Source organism: Bipolaris sorokiniana (genome assembly GCF_000338995.1).
Source record: "Bipolaris sorokiniana ND90Pr unplaced genomic scaffold COCSAscaffold_8, whole genome shotgun sequence".
In the NCBI taxonomy this organism is placed as follows: domain Eukaryota; kingdom Fungi; phylum Ascomycota; class Dothideomycetes; order Pleosporales; family Pleosporaceae; genus Bipolaris; species Bipolaris sorokiniana.
The window spans coordinates 880,912-892,276 of record NW_006911902.1 but is presented as its reverse complement, the minus strand read 5'-3'; the positions used below and the strand labels follow the sequence as shown (position 1 = coordinate 892,276).

At 49.9% G+C, this 11,365-nt stretch overlaps 5 protein-coding genes across 5 annotated transcripts; 3 read left to right on the top strand and 2 right to left on the bottom strand.

The window, feature by feature from the left end:
• Positions 1 to 908: 908 nt before the first annotated feature.
• On the top strand, positions 909 to 2,701 carry COCSADRAFT_27024 (uncharacterized protein; the record flags this gene model as incomplete). The annotated part of the gene is made up of 5 exons (XM_007702151.1): positions 909 to 1,157; positions 1,291 to 1,377; positions 1,427 to 1,514; positions 1,562 to 2,230; positions 2,277 to 2,701. The coding sequence occupies 5 exons, from the start codon at positions 909 to 911 to the stop codon at positions 2,699 to 2,701; spliced, it is 1,518 nt and encodes a 505-aa protein (XP_007700341.1).
• A 936-nt stretch (positions 2,702 to 3,637) lies between these two features.
• Positions 3,638 to 6,655, top strand: COCSADRAFT_37466 (uncharacterized protein). Its single transcript, XM_007702242.1, has 3 exons — positions 3,638 to 3,793; positions 3,870 to 5,503; positions 5,557 to 6,655. The coding sequence occupies exons 1-3, from the start codon at positions 3,709 to 3,711 to the stop codon at positions 6,439 to 6,441; spliced, it is 2,604 nt and encodes an 867-aa protein (XP_007700432.1). The 5' UTR covers positions 3,638 to 3,708; the 3' UTR covers positions 6,442 to 6,655.
• A 27-nt stretch (positions 6,656 to 6,682) lies between these two features.
• On the bottom strand, positions 6,683 to 7,494 carry COCSADRAFT_37465 (uncharacterized protein). Its single transcript, XM_007702241.1, has 2 exons — positions 7,259 to 7,494; positions 6,683 to 7,195 (listed from the first exon to the last, which is right to left on the bottom strand). Exons 1-2 carry the CDS (start codon positions 7,341 to 7,343, stop codon positions 6,993 to 6,995), a joined length of 288 nt encoding a protein of 95 aa, XP_007700431.1. The 5' UTR covers positions 7,344 to 7,494; the 3' UTR covers positions 6,683 to 6,992.
• A 286-nt stretch (positions 7,495 to 7,780) lies between these two features.
• Positions 7,781 to 8,987, top strand: COCSADRAFT_143989 (uncharacterized protein; the record flags this gene model as incomplete). The annotated part of the gene is made up of 4 exons (XM_007702543.1): positions 7,781 to 7,921; positions 8,010 to 8,064; positions 8,127 to 8,467; positions 8,548 to 8,987. Exons 1-4 carry the CDS (start codon positions 7,861 to 7,863, stop codon positions 8,985 to 8,987), a joined length of 897 nt encoding a protein of 298 aa, XP_007700733.1. The 5' UTR covers positions 7,781 to 7,860.
• A 71-nt stretch (positions 8,988 to 9,058) lies between these two features.
• Positions 9,059 to 10,769, bottom strand: COCSADRAFT_330648 (uncharacterized protein). The gene has a single exon (XM_007702542.1). It carries the CDS (start codon positions 10,735 to 10,737, stop codon positions 9,130 to 9,132), a length of 1,608 nt encoding a protein of 535 aa, XP_007700732.1. The 5' UTR covers positions 10,738 to 10,769; the 3' UTR covers positions 9,059 to 9,129.
• Between the last annotated feature and the right edge of the window lie 596 nt (positions 10,770 to 11,365).

Genomic DNA, 11,365 nt, shown 5'->3' with positions numbered 1-11,365 from the left:
CAATCAGATTGTAGTTACAGCATGTAGTACCATAATTACTAGCGCGCTTAGTTCCTCACCATGTGTAGGTTAGAAGAGTATTCATTGAGAGAAAAGTCGGTTTGCAGTTAGTTATAGTTCCACTGCTAAGAACCATACCTTATATATTGGACGAGGTGTTTATAGTGATAGGGCTTTTTGGTATTGCGTCAATGGTCTTCATAGGCTACTCAGGGGAGGCAAAAACCGCAATATTTGCTGCTTTGATGGCGAATTGAGTGACAAGTATCGCGACAGTTCTATACTGCGATCTAGATGAATATGTGCCTCCTATCACTGCTCCGTATCCGAAGCCAAGCGTCATCGCAAGATGTAAATTAAATCGGGAGACATCGATCGAGCGATGTGAGCTCGATTGCACCATGGATTATGGTTCGACTTAATGGTGAAGCTGCATGCAATCCATCGAATACCAAGCCGCCGCCGGGACGAATAGGAACGGCCCGACCAGTTGCCCAAATTAGACATCAGTGGGTTTTCAATGCAAGATTCGGCGATAAACATCTTTCCCAAGCGCGATCGCTATCTTTCGGTAAAGGTTCTCGTCACGATGCCATGTGGGCTATTGAGCACAGCCCGGAAGATGAGACACGTATGCCTTGTGCTCTCAACCCCAACTTCTCGATGTGGTCTAGCATACCAAGCAGTAGAAAACTCAGGGATGAGATATCTGAGCAAATAAGGTTGGAGGATTCTTTTCTTCTTGTATTCACAAGCTCGGTGGCACTGACTTGGAGAGTTCTCACTCCACCTGATGCAGAAAGCATTTTTTAACATAAATCGGCTTTACCCTTAGTGAATTTGTGTTGTCTCATAGTTTCATCACAAAAACACTTCTTAGATTCAGCTATCCTTAGTTCCTTTGAAAGATGGAGCCTGATGCTACAGACTCCAAAGCGACCGGGTTGGCCCTTTCTGGCTATGCCTTGTTGCGACAAATCCCACTGTCAGTAGTGGTTGCTGCTTTCATCGTCACAGGTTCTGTGTACTTCCAGCGTTTCAGATACAAGTCCCAGATGGCGAAGTTCCCAATCATTCTAGAGCATCTAAGTAATGAGGAACGACGAGCAAAGTTTCTAGCTGGAGCAAAAGCCCTCTATAAGGATGGCCATCAGAAGGTATCTCACTCGGAAAGGACCTCGTTTTTCGCTAACATGTCACTAGTTTAGAGGATTGGCTTACAGGATGCAAACTTTAGACGATATGCAATATGCGCTGAGACTGTGGTTCAATGACTAAACTATCGTAGAGGTGCAAATCGTCCTCCCGTTTTCCATGTTATCTGAGCTTCGGAAAGCTCCTGAAGAGGTTCTGTCTTTCTATGATATGTTTTCAAAAGTACGTAGCTTGTGCAAAATAATAGATTTGGTCATTAAACCGGTTTTAGGGTTTAGAAGAAACCTACACTTATGTGGACATTGCATTTCTACCACAAGTTGTCGATACAATCAAGAGGGATCTTACACCCAAGCTAAGTAAGTATGATTTTTCTTCATCATTTATAGAATGCTAACATAAGTAGCGAATATCACCTCTAAGATCTGTGAGGAGGTCGATGCAGCGCTGGAGACATACCTTCCATCCCACAACGAGTGGACGGAAATCAACGCATCAGAAACAGCTCTGGATATCGTCGCAAAAGTCTCGGCTCACTTGTTCATTGGGTCCAGTGTTGCTAATGAACAAGGCTATCTTGATTGCACAAAGAACTTTACTGTTCACCTAGGCGAAGCTACAAAAGCGATTAAAGTTACACGAGTGTGGCTCAGACCTTTCCTAGCTCCTCGACTACCGGAGGTCAAACGCCTTCTTGAGACAAGGAGAAAACTAAGAAACTATGTCAAGCGCGTTATGGAAGAGCGAGAGGCTAAGATGAAGGACCCGAACTGGGACCCACCTGATGACATGATGCAATGGCTTCTCAATCGAACTGACAGGTCAAAAGACACGTTGGAAGACTGTACAGCTGCGCAAGTCCTTCTCATCTTGGGAACTATCAATGCATCTATGCAAACACTTATTGCCATCTTGCATACGCTAGCGGTAACCCCTGAGTATATTGAGCCGCTCAGGGAAGAAATTCGAAACACCTTGAACGCCGATGGATCGATTCCAGTCAGCGCGATGAAGGAGTTCGGAAAACTGGACAGTTATTTCAAGGAGGTTGGCATGCATTTCCCGGTCATCATAGGTACGTTACTATGCATGCTTCTTGAGAAAAGCTAAAACATAAATAGAGCCATATTTCCGACGAGTCCGCAAAGGCTACACTCTCTCCAATGGACAGTACCTACCTCCAGGCGTAGCTATCGTTATTGTAAACCCACTCGTCACAGATCGCGAATTTGAAACTTTTGACGGATTCCGACACTACAAACTACGCGAGATGAGCGCACAAAAGGATAAACCTCAGCACCGATGGTTGATTGCAAATGAAACTGAGTTCAGATGGGGTTATGACAACCATGTCTGCCCTGGTAGATTCTATGCGCATAACCTGCTCAAGATCACCCTTGCCAGACTGATCGAGAACTACGAGATCAAAATGCCAGGAGATGTCACGGGAATAGAGGCTAGGTACAAGATGGTTGAATTTGGAAATGTTGTGATGGAACCAAGAGATAAACCGCTCATGATCAGGAGGATACCAAAGGAGGCTTGAAAGAAAACTATGTTCTTGGCAAATGACCCTGGGATGACAAGGTACACTATTGAATATGCTTCATTTAAGCAGTTGACAAGTGAATTGGTAGTTAGATAGACAATCAATAGCGAATCCTCGCTGCAGTATGGTTTTGGCGTGTATCACGTGATCAGTCATTAGTATCGTCCAAACGACTGAGATAGTACTATCCCTCCACGTGTGGCGGAAAACCCTGTGTGCCGGCATGCCAGCCATACTCTTACCCACAACAGACGCAGCCACAGTTCAGGAGCGTACATAATCTCGGGATAGAGACTTTGATTTCTTAATATCCCCTGCGCTTCGTCCCTTTGCAAGGAAATGCTTTCGTGGCCAGCAATACCATAATTCGCTACTGGCATGTGTAGCAATCCTGGCTCGGTCAGCCTCGGATGCGCTAGATGTCTTGTGCATATATCTAAGAGTCTGTCAAACTATTTAAATATATATAAGGAGTCTATCCCGAGCATCACGCTGCAATATATCATCTAGGGGCGTTGTAGTGCAGGTTTAAAGAGCAGTGCAGCACTAGAGCGCGCTACCTACGAGTCGTATGCAGATACTAAAAGCAGACTAGTAGTATTCTGTAAGCGCTGACGTTAGTTCTTTATACTGTCAACATAGCTTAGGCGTGTAGCTAGAACCAAGCATGACTCGCTCGAGCTTGAACGCACGCGTGACACTGCACTATTCTCTACTAACGCCTGTTTTAAAAGTATTTAGATAACAACTAGTAGTTACCAATACATTTATTGCAAGAATATTTTCAAAAAGATAAGCAACCAAGCGCATGCGTGTGCTTGGCCCCAGCCTTGGACCCCACAAGTGGCTGCTCGAAGTCGTCAGGCTGCGGGATGCATAGCCGCCAGGCTGAGGCCGAGGAGGTGCTGTGCCGCAGACCATTACCGCAGGCCATCACTGCAGGCCATTACCGTAGATTCTATCATTGACACACTACTAATGGTGCAGTCTTCTACAGCGATGCCATGGTCTCTACGACATCCAACATAGCGTTCGGCAACGCATACAAGAGCGTCCAAGCTAATAATATCAACGGCTCTATCCACATTGGTACGTCGCGGGACCGTCCGAGGACCGTCAAGCCGTCCAGTAGACATTGCACGCGCTAAGCAGACACGTCAAACAGGACTTGAGAACACACTCGACCGTCTCCCGCGCGCCGAAGATGCGCCCTTTAACTCGTACGCCAAGCAGCACGAGCCTATATGTCTCGCTGACACGCGCGTCGATCTGCTACAAGAGATATACAGCTGGGCAGACGGGCAAGACGAGCGGTGCATCTTCTGGCTGAGCGGCCTGGCGGGCACAGGCAAGTCGACGATCGCGCGGACGGTGGCGCGCAGCTACTACGACAAGCAGCGTCTGGCAGCCAGCTTCTTCTTCTCGCGCGGCGGCGGCGACGTCGGCCACGCAGGTAGGTTCGTGACGAGCCTTGCGGTGCAGCTTGCGCGCAATGTGCCAGCATTGAAGCAGCGCATCAGCGACGCAGTTGTAGAGCGCGACGACATTGCTAGCCAGTCTCTACGCGACCAGTGGCAGCACCTCGTTCTCCGCCCGTTGTCGAAGCTGCACGGACTAGAAGCGGGGCAAAGAACATATATCATAGTCGTTGATGCGCTCGACGAGTGTGACAACGATAGCAACATCCGCATTATCGTGCAGCTGCTGGCTGAGGTGCGGTCGTCGTTGACAGGCGCCCGGCTGCGGGTGTTGCTGATAAGCAGGCCAGAGGTGCCAATCCGACATGGGTTTGGGAAGATAGCGGACTCAGAGCACAAGGATGTCGTGCTGCACAACATCTCGCCATCAATCGTTAACCACGATATAGGACTATTCCTTGAGCACTATCTTAGGATCATCGCAAAAGAATGTAACCAGGCGGACGGTTGGCCAGGTGTAGAGACTATTGGACGGTTAGTGCAGAGTGCGTGCGGCCTGTTTATCTGGGCTGCTACTGCCTGTCGCTTCATCCAAGAAGGCGGACCGTTCGCTGCTGACCGACTGCGTGCTGTTCTTAAGGACAGCTCCTCTATAGACAGCAGTTCGGCAAACAACAGCTCATCTAGCGACTCTGGCACAGACGAGCACTTCGAGATTCTGCCCGAACAGCGATTAGACAGCATATACCTTACAGTGCTTAGGAGCCCTGTTCGCAGATACAGGAAACAGGAAAGGAAGAGATGGTACACGCTAATTAGAGAGACACTTGGGGCGATTGTGCTTCTACAATCGCTGCTTTCTACTTCTTCACTAGCTCAGCTACTACGTGTTCCTGTAGAGGATGTGCATCGAACGCTATATGAGCTACACTCGATTGTAGATGTCCCACAAGACCCAAACTGGCCAGTGCGATTGCATCACCCCTCGTTCCGCGACTTTTTACTCAATAGGAAGAGATGCAACGACGATAGCTTCTGGGTAGAGAAAAGCGGTACGCACGAGAGGCTGGCGTCTCGCTGCCTAGAGCTCATGTCTACGCCTAGTGGCCTTCGACAGGATATGTGCAATCTCTCAAATCCTGGAGTTTTACGGAAAGAGATCGACGAAGAGACAGTTGATCGTAACCTGCCGCCTGAGCTGCAGTACGCGTGCCGCTACTGGGTCGACCATCTCGAGCGCAGCGGGTGTAGTGTTAAAGACGGAGACGCCACGCACCACTTCCTCGAGAAACACCTTCTTCACTGGCTTGAGGCTATGAGCCTACTCGACGAAACGAGTCTATGCGTGCGACTACTAGCAAGGCTACAGGCGCTAGCGAAGGTAGAGCATTCCTATCTAAGTAATTATCGTGTTTCATGCTAACCTAAGTGTAGTCGTCTGATAGTGTCGTTGCTAAGTTCCTTCACGATGCCGTCCGGTTTGTGCTGCGATTCGTACTAATACTAGCTAAGGCCCCCCTCCAGATATATTCTTCAGCCCTTCTCTTCTCGCCCGAGTCAAGCGTTGTGCGAAAGGTGTTTATTGAACAGGTACCACAGGCAGTGAGAGTGATTTCCGGGAGAGACGTAGAGTGGGACGCATGCCGGAGTGTGCTGGAGGGCCATTCACGAGAGGTCAGGGCGGTGGTGTTCTCGCCAGACGGGCATCTAGTCGCCTCAGCATCCAACGACAGCACAGTGCGGGTATGGGAGACAGCGACGGGCCACTGTCGCAGCGTCCTGGAGGGCCATTCAGGTTGGGTCAGCGCGGTGGTGTTCTCGCCAGACGGGCAGCTAGTCGCTTCAGCATCCGGGGACAGCACAGTGCGGGTGTGGGGGACAGCGACGGGCCACTGTCGCAGCGTGCTGGAGGGCCATTCACAAGAGGTCAACGCGGTGGTGTTCTCGCCAGACGGGCAGCTGGTCGCCTCAGCATCCGGGGACAGCACAGTGCGGGTATGGGAGACAACGACGGGCCAGTGTCATACCGTGCTAGAAGGCCAGCCTTCACCTATCTTTCGCATCGCATTTTCGCCAGATGGCCGGATCCTTCGCACAGACAAAGGGGATATCCCCCTACCGTTAGATCTTATCGCTATTGTATCCGCCCTTCCAGCCCAAGAACTGCCATATGCTACAGTAAAAGGCGAATGGGTATTGCGTCAAACGCGGCGGTTTCTATGGCTTCCTCCCCAGTATCGCAACTGTGCCACGACAGTGTATAGGCACACAATGTGTCTAGGGTGCCTTTCAGGGCGTGTAGCGTTTCTTAGTTTCTAGTATCAGTGCGGGTAGAATACCGCTAAGCCCCGTGCGGCATTTCTGTACGTCTTGTAATTAGCGCGCCTTAGTTGTCAATCCTGCTCTGTAGAGCAACAGACTTGCGCAACAGCACCGCGACCTAGGATGCCGTAGTATCTCGCTCGGGATACACTCTTTGTGCGTCTTTGTATAGCTTGGTAAACTCTTAAACACATACGTCAAACCTTGAGCGCGTCCGAGGCTGTCCGAGACGGGGCTGCAGGGTATGCTGGCGGCGAGCTGTGGTATTGCTAGTCAAGCAGGAATTTATAGGCGACGAGATAAAGTACCAAGAGATCTATGACGCTAAGGAATCTATCCCAAGATTCTCTGGATCTCTCCGCTGCGTTTGGCTTTGTTAGAGTGGAAGCAATGCCGGCATGCCGCCACACAGGGTTTTCCGCCACACATGGAGGGATAGTATCCCTCACAATCTACAGGAAAGAGGTACTAAATGCAAAGATCGTCTCGAAGAAGAAAGTAATACATCCTTGCGCAAAACAACGGGTCCCTCGGACGTGACGGTGATCTCACTTCCTACCTTCACCTCTCTTTGCATCTCTCGTCCTCTGATTATACAATTTGTCCTGTTTGCCAGCATTTGGCTTTCCTTCAATTCTATCCAGCGAATCCTCAATCAGTCCAATATGCCCACGTATCGTCCCCTCAATCTCGTCCAACCTTGCTTCCTGCTCTTCCTCCATACGGTCTAATTTCTTTTCAACTCTCGATCCTAGGGCACTCTTTTAGTATTCGAACAGCAGGCCCAAGATTTATATACGGAATGCTGTGTTACCTAGCAGTGTCGCGACGCCAGCTACCACTGCGAGATTTGTGCTGACGAGGACGAGATCGTTTTTGAATAAGTTGCGTAATGCCATCATTTGTTCGTTACAAGCGGAAGTACGACAGTAGATATGATATATTATATGAAATGTAAAGAAGTTATTTAGAGTACTGCATGCACTGGAAGCTATTAAAGAGGGTGCTTTTGGCACTAGCATCACAAGGTCATGACGACACAAATTATGGTACGTGAAGGACCATGGTAAAACGCAGTGGCCATTATGTCCTCCCGAAATAAGCCACCCAACTAAACAAATCGCCATGGATAAGGAAATGTTTTAGTCCTTAAGTATATAGAGAGTACCAACGGAGACGCGTCCACCCGCAGGTCGCGGAGGTCCCAAGCACCTCCGCACACCCCTGCTTAGCCCTACGCGACTCACGCGAACCCGAATGACATCAGCACTAGAAGCTTCCGATCACGCATCTCCACCACAAACACCAACACTTCCAGACTTCCAGACATCCACAACACGAAGCTACTCTTCACCAACTACCAATTGCATATAGCTCCGAAACCCGCGTAATTCGGCGTGAAGTACAATTACAACAATGGCTTCCACAGCAGCAGCAAAAAGGAAGCTCGTCGTATGTGGTGGTAACGGGTTCCTAGGTACGCAATTGACCAGCATCCCTAATTATTTATTTCGCACGAAGCATACAACAACACCGCCCAACACTAAGCTAACACATTCCCCCAGGAAGCCGCATATGCAAAGCCGCCGCCCACAGAGGCTGGACCGTAACCTCAATATCGTAAAAAAAACCCCTCCCCATCCATCGTCCCCCCTTCCACACATATCCCTAACTTTCTCTAGCCGTTCCGGCACCCCCCACTGGTCCTCCGTCTCCTCCTCTCCCACACCCCCAGACTGGGCCGAAAAGATCTCGTGGCAAAAAGGCGACATACTGGACCCGGCATCGTACACGCAGCACCTTGAAGGCGCAGACGCCGTCATACACAGCATGGGTATCCTGCTCGAGGCCGACTACAAAGGCGTCATCAGCGGACGCGAGAGTCCGATAAAAGGGCTGCAGAGAGCATTTAGTCGCACGAAAGCTGGGACGCAGAATCCGCTGGCGCGGAAACAAGGCGAGAAGTTGGAGCCACAGGAGAAGGATGGACAGTTGACGTATGAAGTCATGAATAGAGATACAGGTAAGTGGGAATTCTTTTCGGCCTTGTTGAAAGTCTGCAATGCTTTTATTTTGTCATGGTATATGTGAGGAGCTAACTAGATGGCAAAAAAACAGCTGTTTCCCTAGCTCAAGAAGCATCGACGCGAAAGGTACCGAACTTCGTTTACATTTCTGCTGCGGCGGGTACACCGATCCTTCCTGCACGCTACATCACTACGAAACGCGAGGCCGAGTCTCTGATTTCCACGACATTTCCCACTATGCGATCGATTTTCATTCGGGCGCCCTTCATGTACGATAGTAGTCGGACTTTTACACTCCCCATTGCGGCGGCTGGTGGTGTAGCGAGCATGATCAACAGCGCAGTCGGAGGTCGATTGACGTGGTTGATGGGCGCGGGGGGTATAAAGCCTCTGAAAGCCGATCTTGTTGGTGAAGCAGTGGTGGAGGCGTTGGAGGATGATGATGTTCGCGGTCCAGTGGAAGTGCCGGAGATTGAGAGACTGGGCACGCGGGCGTGGAGAAAGAACATGTTGTAGAGAAGACTCGGCGTCTGGAGGGAAATGCGGGCATGTTGAACTGTACGGCCTACGAAGCCAGACAGTCTCTTTTTGGTGCGCAGCATTCGCAACGTTAAAATGCGCCACACATAACGCCAAAAGCCCTTTGTGCAATTCAAACTCACTTCTTCCGGCTGCCTGAGCTTACGAGTTTCTTCTTCATATGCTTAGGCATTTTTTCTTTCCGTTTCTCACGCTTCTCTTCTTTAATCGCCTTCTTATGCGCTACCTTTTCATCGTGGTCAAGGTGCTTCTTGCCACGGCTGGGGCCCTTTTCAAAGATACTCTGGTCAACCTCGGACGTGTCTGAGCTTCCGTCATCGGTATCAGCATCCGTATGCGACCCATCAGACGCGTTGTTGACGACCTTGTCGGCCAGAAGAGCCTGGTACGGTAGATCGGAACCAGCGCCGGCGTTAACCAGCTCAGCATCACGCTCAATGTCGTAGACTTGGTCGAGCGTTTGTGGGATATACTGGTTGTGGAAAACCTCATCATCCTCGTCTTCCTTTTTCTTCTCTTCCTCGGTCAAAGGTCTTGTATTGAGCAGTTCGCGGATTGTGTCTTCAATCTGTGATACGTTTTTCATATCCTTTGCGCCTGATGCACCAGTAACAAATGCGTATGCTTTGCGCTCGCTGAGAGTCTCCACGTTGCGTGACCGGAAGAAATCAGACAGATTCTTCAGGTCCATGCGCAAAAACTCGAGCGAACGGGGGTGATCGTGCTCAACGGCTTGTGACACGTCGATCATCCATTGCTTGCCCTCGTGGTACAAGATGTTGTACTCGCTCAGATCGGCGTGAACAAGGCGGCATGTCTGGTACAGTATCCGGACATAGGCCATCATCTGGACATATAGGCTGGTCCACTTCGCATCCTCCTCGTCGGCGGTCAAGCCCTCAAAGCGTACGTCCTTGAGTCGCGGTGCTGCTTTGCCCTTTCGGTCGCCGACAAAGCCCATTACCAGAACATGGTTCCGCAGGGCATAGGCCTCGGGTGAGGGGATATCCGCATCATGTATTCTGGCCAAATTTCTGCGCTCCTTGTCTGCCCACATTCTCACCATAGCGCGGTTGTTGCTTTTGTTGTATCCTTGTCTGAACCTAAACTCACCCTCGACGTACTTTGCACGATCCTTGAAGACAAGAATGGAGGTCTTATAGACCTTTACGGCGCGATGGACGGGGGGTGCGCCTTCTTCCGACGGCTCTGACATAGCATGGTAGACGTTTGCTTCTTTGCCAGTAGAAATAACACCGTGAAGTTCGGAAATGACGCCACGGTTGATTAGTTGCAACAGAATCATTTGCGTCCTTCGATCCAACACCTGCTCTGTCGTGGCACGATCTGCTTTGTCCTTGTCCCTTGCATTGCCACCAGATGCGCCTGTCATCCGCCCCGTAAGCCGGATTTTGCTTGCATGTTTCGCGAGTGAGGCAACTTGGTCATCGATGGAAGCGTTTGTATTTGCCGACGGCTTCTGAGGGTTCGTCTTGGGCTTGTGGTCGTCTGGTATGTTGGCATCGTTCAGTTTTCGCTGGCGGTTGTAGGCCTTTGTAAAGTCGCCATGGTCGCCAGAAATTAATTCTGGCACAATTTCGTCGTCGTCGTCGAACAAATCGTCTATATCGTCATCTTCGTGTTGCTCGTCTGCACGGTGCTCTTCTACGTCCTGGACTGGTTGCGCTTGCTGTTCCGGCAACTCGACTCCGTTTGTGGTAGCCATGGCTGAAAATTGCACAAAAGTGTGTGTGAGAGTGCACAGAAATTAATATTCGCCGCCCTGCGTCACTAGCAATAATTATTGTCGGCAGAATAGCGGGGTGGCCGCGGGGCTAAAGCGGTCAGCGCCACAATCAACCGAGTACTTTTGTTCGCACAACATTGCCACATGACTGCATCACTATGCGAACCAGGAAGCCCTGTTAGTTTCCCAAGGCTCTGGTGAGATATACGCTATTGTTAGGTATAGAGAGTCAGTCAGGTAAACATCGAATCCAGTGCTGTCAGTCCATCGGCAGATGAAACCAAGTATGTCATCCGCAGTGCGACGAGTGGCGACGCTATCTGCAACAATGGTACTAACCATGTGATATGGAACAGAAGCGCAAAGAGAAGATCACAAAAACATACGATAAAGAAGGATTTCTAGAAGTTGCCCGCCAAACTGGATAGTTATGCTAGTTTCCCGGGTTCATGGTTATTTGTACTACATATGTACTTAGAGTTTCAAAGTACAAACTATATCGTCAGTGAGAAAAGAGGCTCGTGGCTACTTGCACGACCAATGACTATCCTGACTCTAGAGGGTGAAGCAAGCAACAAAAGGCGGAGACAAATATACTGCTCCATGT